Source organism: Watersipora subatra, chromosome 4 (genome assembly GCF_963576615.1).
Source record: "Watersipora subatra chromosome 4, tzWatSuba1.1, whole genome shotgun sequence".
Taxonomy (NCBI): Eukaryota; Metazoa; Bryozoa; class Gymnolaemata; order Cheilostomatida; family Watersiporidae; genus Watersipora; species Watersipora subatra.
Genome location: NC_088711.1, coordinates 29,812,856 through 29,832,924, shown reverse-complemented (window position 1 = coordinate 29,832,924; position 20,069 = coordinate 29,812,856). Strand labels below are relative to the sequence as shown.

The window sequence follows — 20,069 nt, the reverse complement described above, 5'->3', positions numbered from 1 at the left end:
CAGTATGAGCCACAAACCCCTTTTGACATTCTAAATTAAGAAAAAATAAATACCCTGTGTAATGTTTTTGTTTAGCTTTTAATGCTTTTATACCATGTTTACACCATAAAACGAAAAGGTGTGGCATTTATAATGATTTAACTGCTGAGAAAACAAAATTACATTTTTGCAAGTAACAATAAAATAATTTTGGCGATTTTATCGGCACATAAATTGTTATAAGGTGTACTACCTGTATTAGCGTTGTTGTTTGTCAGTAGTGTTGTTAACGATATTGCGAACCTAAGTGGCTGGCCAGCCTTACTAGATTTCTAATTGTTTAACCCAGTTCATTGACATAATATCAGAAGGTATCTCATAGCGATCTGGTCCTCCACACGAATCCGGTAGTACGTTTTTCTGTACTTTTACGTTAAAGTTAAAGCCCTGTGACGATCATGTGATAAGGTACTAATAATAATATAACATGAAGATGATGCATAACAAGCGACAATGTTCGATTAATCACCATGGTTACAATTTTTTAAATTATATAACAAAATCTAGTGATAAAACTTCTATATTTTATTAATTACTTGGCATATTTTCAAAAAAGGAAAAAAATCCCAAAGGAGCTGTAGCAAGAAGATGAAGGAGCCGTATGCGGCTCCGGAGTCGCGGGTTGCCGTTCCCTGATCTAGGAGCATGAAATGAATGACCAAATTGATATTAAATAGGAGCACAGTGTTAACTTTATGGATAAATTAGCTAAATCTATGATGAGTTAGAGGTGAAGTTTATGCATATGATGTTATATCAATAAATATGAATACAAGGGTTAACATATGACAGTAACATTTAGCCAATATACGTGTTTAGCCAATGTTGCCTATCTATAAGATTGCTAAATATTAGGTCACAAGTAGGTTAACACTAAAGCCAAATCATGATCACCCACATGTCGCTTTTGACTTGCCATTTTCTGATGCCATATATATAAACAACAACTACTTTCATTGTTGTTGTTTTATATTCTACAATCAGTCATTTCTCATGGCCATTATTTCTCTAAATAAGGTCAAGATGTCGCTTTGTGGATATATCTATTAAGAAGGATGATGCACAGAAAAGAAGATCATGTTTTTAGATTTCTTATTTTGTTAGCAACCTAATGCAGCATTGCTTGTTGTTTTAAGAGGTGTAGTTGCTGGCTATTGATAATGCTATGTAATTAACTATACAGCTCCGCAGACTATTAACTACCAACTGTTTCATAATCAGGCAAGTGTATATCATTCAGGTTACCCGAGAAGATGTGGATACTGAGAGACAGACATATAATACAACTAGGGATGGACTCGAACGAATGCATTCGGAATTGCAAAAGCGGCTCCAAGAGGAAATAAGAAATAGGCAGGTATGACTCCTTCATAAAATTAAACGTTTTTCTGTTCAGGGTTTAATTTTTAAGTTAGTTTGCGAGGTGACAGTTGCACACTGAGAGGCTGACTGTGTGTCCCGAGCACTCTACTTGTAGACATTGTCACTAACTGGACTAGTTTTAGCTACGATCTATTAGTTTTCAACAGCCTTTGATTTTACACCATTGAGAATTCTCTCTGAAAATACTATTAGCAATACTGATGTACAGCTAGGTTTTAAACTCAAAATACGGGTATGACTATGAGAAACTCGGCTATAGTATGAGTTGCAGTTCATATGTTTAAGAATACAGGCATTTTTGCCAATGTTGGCATAGAGGCTGTAGTTAACTTCAACTAGTAGTAGGTTGGCACTTCCCACTTTTCAGGAAACCTTCCAAGTTTAGGAGTTATCTTACTACATCAAAAGAATAAGTTTGAAGTAACAGCACTTCCTGCCAGTTCAGCCATTTTAGTAAAGTCAAGGTCAGTGTTTAATTTTAACATAAGTGAAATTTATATGTATAAGTAGTTTTGGTTAGATGACTTTGTGGTCTAATTTTGTCATGAAGGATTGACATAACCAAGTTTATATTTTTTCCAATATGTCATCTGCATGTTTGCATTAGAATCCTGGTTCAACTTGAATGCATGTTTTTTAAATTACAGATAAGTTTTTCAAAAATGGCAGTTGGGCAGGTTGGCGCTTTACATTTGCTACTTTACATACTACTACTAATAAATGTTAAGTGGGGCAAGTTGGCCTAGGTGCTAACTTGCCCCACTTAACATTTATTAGTAGTGTTACAATCAATGTGCATTTTGTGTTATACTTTTAAACTGCCTTGCCTCTATTTCACTAAAATAACCCAATAATACTGTTTGCTATGTCAATGTTTAATTATGAATCCTTTTAATAAAAATATTTCATCATTTTAGATGGTGAGAAACTAGCCAAGGATAACCACCAGAAACACTCGCAGCAGCTTCAAAGTTGGTTGATGATGGTGGTAGCATCAAGGAAGCAACAGCTAAATATGGCTTGAAATGTAGAACGTTGCAGAGGTATCAGGCTAAGAACATTATCTAGAGGGACCAGCATGTTGGTTACCAAAACTGTTCACTGGCAAAAATGGTCATGCCTCCTGAGGTGAATAAAGAGCTTGGCGATCACCTCAAAGATCTAGATGATCGCTTCAAAGGCTTATCTCCTACGAAGTGCAAGGAGCTGGCCGGTGAGTATGTGATAACAAATGAGAACTACGGGCTAAGGATACTTGCAAACTGGAGAACCAACACCTCTAATCTAACTAGTGGTTTTACTTCAACGGATATCTCTCCCTACAACCCTGATGTATTTACCGATCAGGGTTTTGTTATGGCAGATGTGACCGACATGCCTATGCCTGCAGAGCCAGTTCAGATCAATATTACTAACAACAACAACAACAACAACCAAGAACGTGCAATGCAGCCATCATGTGAAGAAGAGCCATGCACCTCAACTAGATGCACTCAGAGTACATCTGCTAGTCGGGTAACACCGAAAGATATTCTTCTATTGCCCAAGGCTACTGCAAGAACAAAATCAAAAAGGCCAGCGTAAAGACCGGTATCCTAAGATACACCAGAGAAAGAACGTCTGTTAAAGGCTAAATTAAACAGAAGCAAAACTTGGCTACCAAAGGCTAAAAAGAAATTTGAAAAATATCTAGACTCAGACACAAATAGTGAGCATGAAAAGTTGGCTGTTGCGCTGACTGAGTCAGCTGCATAGACCTATTAACTATACTAGACTGGGCAATGCCAAGCTACGGTGTCCTACATAAATAGCCACATTCTTCGCGACGTAACGTCAACGCTTTGTTCACTTGCAGCTGGTCAGGCAAGTGAGTCGTCATTGTTTACATTGAAAGAATGGCAGAGACAGCTTTGTTGCTACATGTAATTTGACATAACTACTAAAGTACACAAGATATTGGTTTAAAATTTTAGATGCAAAGCTTATACACTATGCATTTCCTACCCTGCAAATTTGTAAACATAAAATTGAATATTTCATATGTAAAGTGCCAGTAAAAATGTATATTGATCTATTCAAAAAATATTGCAAAATTATCAATGTTGCCCTATGCTATGGGCTAACATGTCCGATAGCTAGGCTTGCAAATTGATTTCAAAGGCATACACACTGGTACATCGTACACTGATCGCAGTTGCCATGAACATAAATGTTGGGTCTTAGGTGTTATGCAAACAGCATCAGAAAAATCATAGAAAACAAACGACAAATGGTACACTTTCCTAGACATATTGTGACAGGCTACACATGACTAAAGACGACCAGTCGGCTGAGCTTTGATCTAAGATTACTCTTGTTAGCTGCTACCTTTGTAGCCTCATAGTGAATTCTAATTCTGACATATCTGGATGTGATAGTTTTAATTAACGCTGCGCTGTGACTTGAGCATGGAAATTCCTGATGCAAATTGCTTTGTAAAACCAATGAAAGAGTCTTCGTGACTACCAGCTTGTGTATGTCTGCAGTGATTCCTTGTAAGTTGACACACTGCCATATGATCTGTTTTGAGCCTAGACATATCTTTGTGATGACAGGATGAGGTGTAAACAGACCACCTCCATATTTTACACTGATTAGTATCGCATCATCCCTGGTGCGTAAATCTGGACAGAAGGCTATAAAGCTGGTGCAATCATTGCAGTTGAGTTTTAAGCTCCGTACCACATAACCTGCTAAATAAATATCATATGTTAATATTATTATAAAAAGTGTATGTATCAACCGTAAAATAAATTTACCTACATCTCACTGATCCGCTGCAGTATTATTTCAAGCCACTCAGCTACCTGTATATCTGTTCTATACACTAACAATAAGTGAAAGTAGCTAATACCAAAATACATGTACATACCTAAACCATGTATCACAATATGGGCAGTCATGCAGTTTAGCACATGCAGCAAGGCAGCAATGTGTGCCAGATCTCTTGTTTTGTAGAAAATTTGGAGGAATTGGTTGTATTTACCTACCGATGTACTCCACTATGTCCGAGACAGATTTTGACAGATCAATTTCCAGCCGTTTGCTTGATTCCAAATAATCATGGAAGTTATCGTCACTTTCTACATGAATTTTTCTTCGTTTAGATGAGAGAAGTAGGGAGCAGGAGCCATCTGAGCTATCACAATCAAGACAGTTAGCACTCTGCTAGGTGTGATGTCTGTTTTCACCAGTCGAGCTTTCAGTGCAGATTTGAAGCTACAAACATCTGGATTATTGTTGAAACCTCCCTTGGCCCGAATCTTTGAGGGCAGTGTTTTTATATGCTCCTGTCCAAGCTTGTACAGAAGTAGATACTTGGCCTCGCTAAATGTTTGAAAAATTTAATTCCCTATTCCAAGGTACGAGGTACGCTTATGTAGAGGGTCGGGAATGATCTCTTCAGATTGCTTGGCGGCTGTTGGCTCTTCATAGCAAAGTGAAGGTTCCAGGACTGGCTCATCTCGGTCTGGTGGAGATGATTTAGATAGTGTTGGTCGGCATAACAGTCAGCTATGCTTTAGTTGAATCGGTTGTAAATATTTTGGCAGAGAATCAAATACCCTTGGTACAGCAGTAGGCTTTAGTATGGCAGCCATCGTCAGACCAAGAGGTCTGCAGGAGATCACTGCCGAGCGCAGAGTATTTGGAAGGCATCCAGTCCTTACATTTCACGGCGTCTATCCGCTGTTACATATGTCGCGGTGTTTTTCTTCCGATGGAAAGGTGTGGAAACTGAGTTAACTGTCTTTTGCTGGAGTATTAGAACAACCAAATGCACAGCAAAAATTTTTACTCTTGTCCTGCAAAATAATCAGTAAATGATTGCATTCTTATACTCATAATCATATTATGAGTATATTATCATATACTCATATATTCATAATCATATTATGAGTATATTATCATATACTCATAACTCATATATTCATAATCATATTATGAGACCATCATAAAGTAAAAATCTTTTCGTTGGGTTTAACTACACTTCTAAATATAGCACAGCCATCACCATACTCATTTACTAGCCTATGTCCACCTGCCATGGTGATGAAAAATTTCATGAAATGGGCAACACTTCGTCTACTTCGCGGTTGGCACCTCTTTGTGCGAAGCAACTTTTCAAATATTAGTGCCAGCAATGAACTATAAGAAAACATTTTGGAAAAAACTATTATTTGTATGCATATCTCGGAAAAATCCGCAAGATTTCTTGCTCTTCATATCTAGGTACCTCTCACAACCACACTTGATAACAATTGGAGTAAAATTTACCTTCGAATCATTTCCAGTGCTGGTAGTTGCTCCACTCTCCATGGCTTCCTACTTGAAACTATGGCCTGGACTAGGCAAAGTGAACAAAGCAACAAAGTGAACATAAACCTATTTTCTGATGCTGTTTGCATAACACCTAAGACCCAACATTTATATTCATGGCAGACTGCAATCAGTGTACGATGTACCAGTGTGTATGCCTTTGAAATCAATTTGTACACCTAGCTATCTGACATGTTAGCCCATAGCATAGGGCAACATTGATAATTTTGCAATATTTTTTGAATAGATCAATATACATTTTTACTGGCACTTTACAAATGAAATATTCCACTCTATGTTTACAAATTTGAAGGGTAGGAAATGCATAGTGTATAAGCTTTGCATCTAAAATTTTAAACCAATATCTTGTGTACTTTAGTAGTTATGTCAAATCACATGTAGCAATAAAGCTGTCTCTGTCATTTTTTCAATGTAAACAATGATAACTCGCTTGCCTGACCAGCTGCAAGTGAACAAAGCGTTGACGTTACGTCGTGAAGAATGTGGCTATTTAAGTAGGACACAATGCTGAGCCGTGATGCATTGGATTGCCCAGTCTAGTATAGTTAATAGGTCTATGGTCAGCTGATAGCGATAACGATTTTGCCTTTCCAGAAAGGCCTGATGTAGATACTGTGAGCACAAAAGATTATGCTATCGATATCGTAATCAAGCCCAAAGATATCGTAATCATCTTGGGGCCACCCATAAATGTTGGGGGCATGTAACATTCGATGTATATTATAAGCATCGGCGCCGTCCAACTCTATTAATCACGTGACTCTTACTAACATACTGTGTGTTATCTTTTTCTGGATTGCTCGAAACTACGTGTCTTGTAACTGTAACTTCCTTCTGGTCTATACCTCGCGAGTAATAGACTGTGTTTTAAATCTCCAAATAATATTCCTGACTTAAGCAACATATAACCGACATATTACATGGTGTCAAGAATCAATGATACGACTGCAGGAGATGAATCTCAAACGATCGCCGCGTAAGTGCAAGTATAAGACGATCGAAGTCCGGTATGTAGGGCACATACTAACTGATCAGGTGCTGAAACCTGACCCCGCTAAGGTCAAAGCAATCACCGACATGTCAAGCCCAACTAATGTAAAAGAACTACGGAGGTTCATTAGCATGTACAAGTATCTCGCCAAGTTCATACCGCACCTGAGCGAAGAGACCGCCGCACTAAATAACCTAGTTTGTAAACACACAGCGTTGACCTGAGAGTCACAGCAGGCCCATGCGCTGAAAGCCATATAAGATGAAATCGCTAACGCAATGACTCCTACCTACTACGACTTCAAAAAAGCCAGTAACACTTACCTGCAATGCCTCGCAATCTGGGCTGGGGGCAGCCTGCCTTCAGGACAACAGAGTTGTCAGTTTCGCCTCTCGAGCTATAACGAATATTGAGAAACACTACCCTCAGATAGAAAAAGAACTGCTCGCCGTAAAATTCGCCTGCAACCGGTTCAGTGACTGTGTTCAGAGACTTTAACGTAGAAACCGACCATCAGCCGCTCGTATCGATTATGAATAAGCCGTTATCCGCAGCGCCTAGGAGACTTCAGAGTATGTTACTACAGCTGAAGCCATATTGTTTAAACATTGTATTTAAGAAGGGCAAGACACTATATCTTGCTGATACAATGTCTTGCGCCTATCTACCAGACAATGACAACAGCGAACATAGACTATGATGTACTCGCCGTAGCGCCAATAACCGACCAGAAGTATCTAGAGCTACAGCAAGTCTCAGTAAAATAAATGAACTCATACTGACTGGATGGCCCAAAAAGATAGCCGGTGTAGCCGAAGATATCAAGCCGTATTTCGCATTTCGTGATGAACTCACTGTTGAGAATGGTGTAGTCTACAGAGGCGAGCGTGCCATCGTACCTCAATCGCTTAAAGATGACTATATCCAGCAGCTCCATCAAGACATATTGGCATCGAAGCAACCAAGCGACGTGCCAATGACAATATTCTGGCCAGGCATGAAGAGTGACATTGACAAAGCACTAGCTCTCTGCAGTATATGCCAGACATCCAGAAATTACCAGCCGAGAGAACCGTTACTATCGTATTCTGTACTGTCCCAACCGTGGAGCATCGTAGCCACTGACATTTTCTACCGGAGATCAATTACGTATTTGGTGACTGTAGACACTCATGCCAAGTGATACCGTGCGTATGCAGACTGACAAAGACTTCTCTGACACCACCCCCACTGTCCTCGGAACAGCCAACCCCCGATCGTATGTCGTGCAGCAGAACAACGAAACCTACAGACATAACTGTCGCCACCTGCTACACATACCGACCCCTGCTGATAACCATGTCGCTGATGCTGTGGTTCCGCCGCCACCAGCTATGTCTACCACGTCAGATGACAAGCCAGGTGACCCGCCAGCTCGCTCGAGACCCGCCGACTCCGCCGCCGTAACTGACACTCCTGTAACAGTAACTAGATCCGGGCGTGCAGTTGTTAACCCAATTTGATATCGCGACTAGATGAAGGATGTAACATTCGATGTATATTATACGCATCAGCGCTGTCTAACTCTATTAATCACGTGACTCTTACTAATATACTGTGTTTTATCTTTTTCTGGATGGTTCGAAACTACGTGTCTTGTAACTGTAACTTCCTTCTGGTCTATACCTCGTGAACAATAAACTGTTTAAAATCTCCAAATAATGTTCCTGGCTTAGGGAACATATTACCAACATATTACAGGGCACGGAACCGCTCCATTAGTTCTGTTCGATTTTAAGCAAGATTAGACTCTTATTCGGTATATTAATTTAATGTCAGCATTTTATGTCTTAGAATTAAATACAATATTGCAATTTGATACTTCACATTATAGAGTTACAATAAATATAAATAAGTACATGTAGATGTAATATGCTATGAGTATTTTATTTTTGGAGGATGGATATTTTTTAATACAAATGGCTGTTATTGGGTATTTGAAAACCATATGCCAACTTACCCCAGGCAATGTGCAACCTACCCCACCCATGGGGCAAGTTGGCATGTGAAACAGGCTATGCAAAATATAAAAATGCGAAAAAATAAAATACCTTTCATTCAATTAAAGGCTACACAATTATCAGAAACATATGTGTATTGAATGTGACAGAGTGACTATAAGTGTGATCTACTAGTAGAGGAACAAATAACACTAACATAAAAAGTATGCCAACCTTCCCCGTCTTCCCCTACAGTACTGTATGAAGTTCTTGTCTTTGAGACATATGGTAGGTGCCAATGGCATTGCGAGAGAAACTTGACTGCAAGTCATTCAGTATGTTACACTTTTGTGACCCCAAGTACCATAATATAAACTTTAAATTCAACTTAATTGAGTTTAGCTTCGTGAACACACACTTGAAACTAAGTGTTAAGTTACATTAAAGTTAATACTGATTTTGTTTTCACTTCTAGCTTTTACATTTCTTAATGTTCTCACTTTCACTTTTGGCTCGCTTTCAGCTTCACTTTTAGCCTCTCTTTCACCTTCACTTTTAGCCTCTCTTTCACCTTCACTTTTAGCTCTCTTTCGCCTTCCCATTTAGCCTCGCTTTCACCTTCACTTTTAGCCTCACTTTCACCTTCACTTTTAGCCTCACTTTCACCTTCACTTTTAGCTCTCTTTCACCTTCACTTTTAGCCTCACTTTTTGAACAGCTTTTCAAACTGATCTGATGAGAATAATCAAGCAGTGCTGTTTTCGTAAGTGACCTCTCGCATACTCTGCCACCTAGGAACCGCATTGAAAACTATCTCGTATTCTCATATCTCACATATGTCTCATATTTGATGTCAAAAATTTGCTCGGAATTTCTCTCGCATCTCAAATTGTTCGTATGTTAGGACACTTGTACGTAAAGGTATTACTGTCTTTTGCACTCTCTTCTGACATTGGTTTTTGTTTAGTCGTATATATTATTATAGCCATATCACATATTACATTATATATTATCACAGGTATATTATAGCAGTGCTGTTTGGTGCTTTAGCTTGACACTTTTGAAAAATGGAGGATTATATTGTAGAGGTAAAAATCAGAGTATGTAGTTACTGTATTTCTGAAAGTAAAGCTCTAATTCGTGTTAACCGTGTCAGGAGATGGAGAAGGAGGTGCAGCAGCAGATCAACATGAGGGCAGAGACGGAGATGGCAACTCGACTTCTTGAAAAAGATGTACATGAGAAACAAGATCTAGTCATCGCTCTGAGAAACCAACTGGATGATGTCAAGGGATTCAACATCGAACTGAACAGCAAACATCAGGTCTTGTGGTGACTTTTTCTGTCATATATATGTATTTATTATACCGTCATTACGTCTGCTCAACACTTTTCAAATTGTTATTTGATAGTGTGATAAGGTGGTGACATCTCTCTTGGTGGTGGAATTGGAAAGCTTGGAGTGTATGCAGAAGCTAGTCTGCGTTGTAGCGCATACGCATCAGTGGCGACAGTTGCCATTGGTATTTAGTAGCCGCACCAGCATTTCCTGTCAATTTGCTTTTAGTTGTTGGAGTCCAAGTACCAAGATAAGATTAGGGAAGGGGTCAGGTCAGAACAAGTTATGCGGACCGTAAACCTGGAAAAGGATAAATTGAAAAATAGGTAATATTTTTTGTCAGTAAGTTGAGATATTAGTTAAAACGATTTGGTTACAAAATTTATTCAGAAATGAGAATATGTGTATACTTGACAAAACAGTTTTTCTATAAGGTGCAAATGACATCTATAAGGTGACATTTGCTAGTAGATGAACAATGATTCTTTCTTACAAATTGTATGACGTTGGTCGAACAATTTTTTATTTTAAATATCTCCCCTGCTTATTAATATATTTTCCATGCTTTGAGTGGGTTTAGAGTTGCCCACTGTTGATGAAGTCGTAATCTACCGCTTCAACGATTTGGAGTTGCCCACTGTTGATGAAGTCGTACTCTACCGCTTCAACGATTTGAAGTTGCCCACTGTTGATGAAGTCGTACTCTACCGCTTCAACGATTTGGAGTTGCCCACTGTTGATGAAGTCGTAATCTACCACTTCAACGATTTAGAGTTGCCCACTGTTGATGAAGTCGTACTCTACCGCTTCAGCGATTTAGAGTTGCCCACTGTTGATGAAGTCGTACTCTACCGCTTCAGCGATTTAGAGTTGCCCACTGTTGATGAAGTCGTACTCTACTGCTTCAACGATTTAGAGTTGCACTATAGATCTAATTTAGTGAAGCGAAATGGTGTCAAGTCTGTTCAGATTTTATGGTTTTGCATGATTTGGAGTGAAGCAACTTCAAACCTATTTGAAGCATGGAAATGCAGTGACTAAAGTCTATAGCAGTTGAGTCAAATCTACAAGTTGACTCATCACATAGAATCGCCAAGCATCATTTTAAAGCTGTACATTTTGATGATAGGTAGCTAAATGTACCTTTTCTGCCTGAAAAATACATTTACTGGGTTCCCATGCTTCGAATGGATTTGGAGTTTCCTCATCTTCAGCTCATAGAAACCATAAAATCCAAATGGATTTGACACCATTTTGCTTAGCAAAAATTTTGCAAAGGCATTTGTAGTGAGACTACTGTTTAATATCGCAGAAATGCTCATTACGGATGAATTCAACTCAACCGTAACCAATTAAGCTCTCCTTGGTGGAGGTAAAACAATTTAGTGCATTTCATCACACTACCATCACACTACCACGCCCGTATATTCCAACTACTATTGCCAACGATAGGTTCATCACACTACCACGCTCGTATATTCCAACTACTATTGCCAACCATTTGATCACACTACCACGCCCGTATATTCCAACTACTATTGCCAACCATTTCATCACACTACCACTCCCGTATATTCCAACTACTATTGCCAAACATTTCATCATACTACCACTCCCGTATACTCCAACTACTATTGCCAACCATTTCATCACACTACCACGCCCGTATATTCCAACTACTATTGCCAACCATTTCATCATACTACCACGCCCGTATATTCCAACTACTATTGCCAACCATTTCATCATACTACCACGCCCGTATATTCCAACTACTATTGCCAACCATTTCATCACACTACCACTCCCGTATATTCCAACTACTATTGCCAACCATTTCATCACACTACCACTCCCGTATATTCCAACTACTATTGCCAACCATTTGATCACACTACCACTCCCGTATATTCCAACTACTATTGCCAACCATTTCATCACACTACCACGCCCGTATATTCCAACTACTATTGCCAACCATTTCATCACACTACCACTCCCGTATATTCCAACTACTATTGCCAACCATTTCATCACACTACCACTCCCGTATATTCCAACTACTATTGCCAACCATTTCATCACACTACCACGCTCGTATATTCCAACTACTATTGCCAACCATTTCATCACACTACCACGCCCGTATATTCCAACTACTATTGCCAACCATTTCATCATACTACCACGCCCGTATATTCCAACTACTATTGCCAACCATTTCATCACACTACCACTCCCGTATATTCCAACTACTATTGCCAACCATTTCATCACACTACCACTCCCGTATATTCCAACTACTATTGCCAACCATTTCATCACACTACCACTCCCGTATATTCCAACTACTATTGCCAACCATTTCATCACACTACCACGCTCGTATATTCCAACTACTATTGCCAAACATTTCATCACACTACCACTCCCGTATATTCCAACTACTATTGCCAACCATTTGATCACACTACCACTCCCGTATATTCCAACTACTATTGCCAACCATTTCATCACACTACCACGCCCGTATATTCCAACTACTATTGCCAACCATTTCATCACACTACCACTCCCGTATATTCCAACTACTATTGCCAACCATTTCATCACACTACCACTCCCGTATATTCCAACTACTATTGCCAACCATTTCATCACACTACCACGCTCGTATATTCCAACTACTATTGCCAACCATTTCATCACACTACCACGCCCGTATATTCCAACTACTATTGCCAACCATTTCATCACACTACCACTCCCGTATATTCCAACTACTATTGCCAACCATTTCATCACACTACCACGCCCGTATATTCCAACTACTATTGCCAACCATTTCATCATACTACCACGCCCGTATATTCCAACGACTATTGCCAACCATTTCATCACACTACCACGCCCGTATATTCCAACTACTATTGCCAACCATTTCATCACACTACCACTCCCGTATATTCCAACTACTATTGCCAACCATTTCATCACACTACCACTCCCGTATATTCCAACTACTATTGCCAACCATTTCATCACACTACCACGCCCGTATATTCCAACTACTATTGCCAACCATTTCATCATACTACCACGCCCGTATATTCCAACTACTATTGCCAACCATTTCATCACACTACCACTCCCGTATATTCCAACTACTATTGCCAACCATTTCATCACACTACCACGCCCGTATATTCCAACTACTATTGCCAACCATTTCATCACACTACCACGCCCGTATACTCCAACTACTATTGCCACGATAGGTTCATCACACTACCACGCCCGTATATTCCAACTACTATTGCCAAACATTTCATCACATTACCACTCCCGTATATTCCAACTACTATTGCCAACCATTTCATCACACTACCACTCCCGTATATTCCAACTACTATTGCCAACCATTTCATCACACTACCACGCCCGTATATTCCAACTACTATTGCCAACCATTTGATCACACTACCACTCCCGTATATTCCAACTACTATTGCCAACCATTTCATCACACTACCACGCCCGTATATTCCAACTACTATTGCCAACCATTTCATCACACTACCACTCCCGTATATTCCAACTACTATTGCCAACCATTTCATCACACTACCACTCCCGTATATTCCAACTACTATTGCCAACCATTTCATCACACTACCACGCTCGTATATTCCAACTACTATTGCCAACCATTTCATCACACTACCACGCCCGTATATTCCAACTACTATTGCCAACCATTTCATCACACTACCACGCCCGTATATTCCAACTACTATTGCCAACCATTTCATCACACTACCACGCCCGTATATTCCAACTACTATTGCCACGATAGGTTCATCACACTACCACTCCCGTATATTCCAACTACTATTGCCAACCATTTCATCACACTACCACTCCCGTATATTCCAACTACTATTGCCAACCATTTCATCACACTACCACGCCCGTATATTCCAACTACTATTGCCAACCATTTCATCACACTACCACGCCCGTATATTCCAACTACTATTGCCAACCATTTCATCACACTACCACGCCCGTATATTCCAACTACTATTGCCAACCATTTCATCACACTACCACGCCCGTATATTCCAACTACTATTGCCAACCATTTCATCACACTACCACTCCCGTATATTCCAACTACTATTGCCAACGATAGGTTCATCACACTACCACTCCCGTATATTCCAACTACTATTGCCAACCATTTCATCACACTACCACTCCCGTATATTCCAACTACTATTGCCAACCATTTCATCACACTACCACGCCCGTATATTCCAACTACTATTGCCAACCATTTCATCACACTACCACGCCCGTATATTCCAACTACTATTGCCAACCATTTCATCATACTACCACTCCCATATATTCCAACTACTATTGCCAACCATTTCATCACACTACCACTCCCGTATATTCCAACTACTATTGCCAACCATTTCATCACACTACCACTCCCGTATATTCCAACTACTATTGCCAACCATTTCATCACACTACCACTCCCGTATATTCCAACTACTATTGCCAACCATTTCATCATACTACCACTCCCGTATATTCCAACTACTATTGCCAACCATTTCATCACACTACCACGCCCGTATATTCCAACTACTATTGCCAACCATTTCATCACACTACCACTCCCGTATATTCCAACTACTATTGCCAACCATTTCATCACACTACCACTCCCGTATATTCCAACTACTATTGCCAACCATTTCATCATACTACCACTCCCGTATATTCCAACTACTATTGCCAACCATTTCATCACACTACCACGCCCGTATATTCCAACTACTATTGCCAACCATTTCATCACACTACCACGCCCGTATATTCCAACTACTATTGCCAACCATTTCATCATACTACCACTCCCGTATATTCCAACTACTATTGCCAACCATTTCATCACACTACCACTCCCGTATATTCCAACTACTATTGCCAACCATTTCATCACACTACCACTCCCGTATATTCCAACTACTATTGCCAACCATTTCATCACACTACCACTCCCGTATATTCCAACTACTATTGCCAACCATTTCATCATACTACCACGCCCGTATATTCCAACTACTATTGCCAACCATTTCATCACACTACCACGCCCGTATATTCCAACTACTATTGCCAACCATTTCATCACACTACCACGCCCGTATATTCCAACTACTATTGCCAACCATTTCATCACACTACCACTCCCGTATATTCCAACTACTATTGCCAACCATTTCATCACACTACCACGCCCGTATATTCCAACTACTATTGCCAACCATTTCATCACACTACCACTCCCGTATATTCCAACTACTATTGCCAACCATTTCATCATACTACCACGCCCGTATATTCCAACTACTATTGCCAACCATTTCATCATACTACCACTCCCGTATATTCCAACTACTATTGCCAACCATTTCATCACACTACCACTCCCGTATATTCCAACTACTATTGCCAACCATTTCATCATACTACCACGCCCGTATATTCCAACTACTATTGCCAACCATTTCATCATACTACCACGCCCGTATATTCCAACTACTATTGCCAACCATTTGATCACACTACCACTCCCGTATATTCCAACTACTATTGCCAACCATTTCATCATACTACCACGCCCGTATATTCCAACTACTATTGCCAACCATTTCATCATACTACCACGCCCGTATATTCCAACTACTATTGCCAACCATTTGATCACACTACCACTCCCGTATATTCCAACTACTATTGCCAACCATTTCATCACACTACCACGCCCGTATATTCCAACTACTATTGCCAACCATTTCATCACACTACCACTCCCGTATATTCCAACTACTATTGCCAACCATTTCATCACACTACCACTCCCGTATATTCCAACTACTATTGCCAACCATTTCATCATACTACCACGCCCGTATATTCCAACTACTATTGCCAACCATTTCATCATACTACCACGCCCGTATATTCCAACTACTATTGCCAACCATTTCATCACACTACCACTCCCGTATATTCCAACTACTATTGCCAACCATTTCATCACACTACCACGCCCGTATATTCCAACTACTATTGCCAAACATTTCATCACACTACCACTCCCGTATATTCCAACTACTATTGCCAAACATTTCATCACATTACCACGCTCGTATATTCCAACTACTATTGCCAACCATTTCATCACACTACCACGCCCGTATATTCCAACTACTATTGCCAACCATTTCATCATACTACCACGCCCGTATATTCCAACTACTATTGCCAACCATTTCATCACACTACCACTCCCGTATATTCCAACTACTATTGCCAACCATTTCATCACACTACCACTCCCGTATATTCCAACTACTATTGCCAACCATTTCATCATACTACCACGCCCGTATATTCCAACTACTATTGCCAACCATTTCATCACACTACCACTCCCGTATATTCCAACTACTATTGCCAAACATTTCATCACATTACCACGCTCGTATATTCCAACTACTATTGCCAACCATTTCATCACACTACCACGCCCGTATATTCCAACTACTATTGCCAACCATTTCATCACACTACCACTCCCGTATATTCCAACTACTATTGCCAACCATTTCATCACACTACCACGCCCGTATATTCCAACTACTATTGCCAACCATTTCATCACACTACCACTCCCGTATATTCCAACTACTATTGCCAACCATTTCATCACACTACCACGCCCGTATATTCCAACTACTATTGCCAACCATTTCATCACACTACCACTCCCGTATATTCCAACTACTATTGCCAACCATTTCATCATACTACCACGCCCGTATATTCCAACTACTATTGCCAACCATTTCATCACACTACCACTCCCGTATATTCCAACTACTATTGCCAACCATTTCATCATACTACCACGCCCGTATATTCCAACTACTATTGCCAACCATTTCATCACACTACCACTCCCGTATATTCCAACTACTATTGCCAACCATTTCATCACACTACCACGCCCGTATATTCCAACTACTATTGCCAACCATTTCATCACACTACCACGCCCGTATATTCCAACTACTATTGCCAACCATTTCATCACACTACCACGCCCGTATATTCCAACTACTATTGCCAACCATTTCATCACACTACCACGCCCGTATATTCCAACTACTATTGCCAACCATTCATCACACTACCACGCCCGTATATTCCAACTACTATTGCCAACCATTTCATCATACTACCACGCCCGTATATTCCAACTACTATTGCCAACCATTTCATCACACTACCACGCCCGTATATTCCAACTACTATTGCCAACCATTTCATCACACTACCACGCCCGTATATTCCAACTACTATTGCCAACCATTTCATCACACTACCACGCCCGTATATTCCAACTACTATTGCCAACCATTTCATCACACTACCACGCCCGTATATTCCAACTACTATTGCCAACCATTTCATCACACTACCACTCCCGTATATTCCAACTACTATTGCCAACCATTTCATCACACTACCACGCCCGTATATTCCAACTACTATTGCCAACCATTTCATCATACTACCACGCCCGTATATTCCAACGACTATTGCCAACCATTTCATCACACTACCACGCCCGTATATTCCAACTACTATTGCCAACCATTTCATCACACTACCACTCCCGTATATTCCAACTACTATTGCCAACCATTTCATCACACTACCACGCCCGTATATTCCAACTACTATTGCCAACCATTTCATCACACTACCACGCCCGTATATTCCAACTACTATTGCCAACCATTTCATCACACTACCACTCCCGTATATTCCAACTACTATTGCCAACCATTTCATCATACTACCACTCCCGTATATTCCAACTACTATTGCCAACCATTTCATCACACTACCACGCCCGTATATTCCAACTACTATTGCCAACCATTTCATCACACTACCACTCCCGTATATTCCAACTACTATTGCCAACCATTTCATCACACTACCACGCCCGTATATTCCAACTACTATTGCCAACCATTTCATCATACTACCACGCCCGTATATTCCAACTACTATTGCCAACCATTTCATCACACTACCACGCCCGTATATTCCAACTACTATTGCCAACCATTTCATCACACTACCACTCCCGTATATTCCAACTACTATTGCCAACCATTTCATCACACTACCACGCCCGTATATTCCAACTACTATTGCCAACCATTTCATCACACTACCACGCCCGTATATTCCAACTACTATTGCCAACCATTTCATCACACTACCACTCCCGTATATTCCAACTACTATTGCCAACCATTTCATCACACTACCACGCCCGTATATTCCAACTACTATTGCCAACCATTTCATCATACTACCACTCCCGTATATTCCAACTACTATTGCCAACCATTTCATCACACTACCACGCCCGTATATTCCAACTACTATTGCCAACCATTTCATCACACTACCACTCCCGTATATTCCAACTACTATTGCCAACCATTTCATCATACTACCACGCCCGTATATTCCAACTACTATTGCCAACCATTTCATCACACTACCACGCCCGTATATTCCAACTACTATTGCCAACCATTTCATCATACTACCACGCCCGTATATTCCAACTACTATTGCCAACCATTTCATCACACTACCACTCCCGTATATTCCAACTACTATTGCCAACCATTTCATCACACTACCATCATACTACCACGCCCGTATATTCCAACTACTATTGCCAACCATTTCATCACACTACCACTCCCGTATATTCCAACTACTATTGCCAACCATTTCATCATACTACCACGCCCGTATATTCCAACTACTATTGCCAACCATTTCATCACACTACCACTCCCGTATATTCCAACTACTATTGCCAAACATTTCATCACACTACCACGCTCGTATATTCCAACTACTATTGCCAACCATTTCATCACACTACCACGCCCGTATATTCCAACTATTATTGCCAACGATAGGTTCATCACACTACCACGCCCGTATATTCCAACTACTATTGCTAACCATTTCATCATACTACCACTCCCGTATATTCCAACTACTATTGCCAACCATTTCATCACACTACCACGCCCGTATATTCCAACTACTATTGCCAACCATTTCATCATACTACCACTCCCGTATATTCCAACTACTATTGCCAACCATTTCATCACACTACCACTCCCGTATATTCCAACTACTATTGCCAACCATTTCATCACACTACCACGCCCGTATATTCCAACTACTATTGCCAACCATTTCATCACACTACCACGCCCGTATATTCCAACTACTATTGCCAACCATTTCATCACACTACCACTCCCGTATATTCCAACTACTATTGCCAACCATTTCATCACACTACCACTCCCGTATATTCCAACTACTATTGCCAACCATTTCATCACACTACCACGCCCGTATATTCCAACTACTATTGCCAACCATTTCATCACACTACCACTCCCGTATATTCCAACTACTATTGCCAACCATTTCATCACACTACCACTCCCGTATATTCCAACTACTATTGCCAACCATTTCATCACACTACCACGCCCGTATATTCCAACTACTATTGCCAACCATTTCATCACACTACCACTCCCGTATATTCCAACTACTATTGCCAACCATTTCATCACACTACCACGCCCGTATATTCCAACTACTATTGCCACGATAGGTTCATCACACTACCACTCCCGTATATTCCAACTACTATTGCCAACCATTTCATCACACTACCACGCCCGTATATTCCAACTACTATTGCCAACCATTTCATCACACTACCACGCCCGTATATTCCAACTACTAT

General features: G+C 40.3%; 1 protein-coding gene across 1 annotated transcript in view; it reads left to right on the top strand.

The window, feature by feature from the left end:
* The window catches only part of LOC137392869 (RUN and FYVE domain-containing protein 2-like), a 61,596-nt gene that overhangs the window by 19,016 nt on the left and 22,511 nt on the right, over positions 1–20,069 (top strand). Inside the window, exons 8-10 of the mRNA XM_068079211.1 lie at positions 1,280–1,396; positions 9,926–10,093; positions 10,337–10,434. Coding sequence (XP_067935312.1) covers positions 1,280–1,396; positions 9,926–10,093; positions 10,337–10,434 — 383 coding nt within the window. The remainder of the gene's footprint in view (positions 1–1,279; positions 1,397–9,925; positions 10,094–10,336; positions 10,435–20,069) is intronic.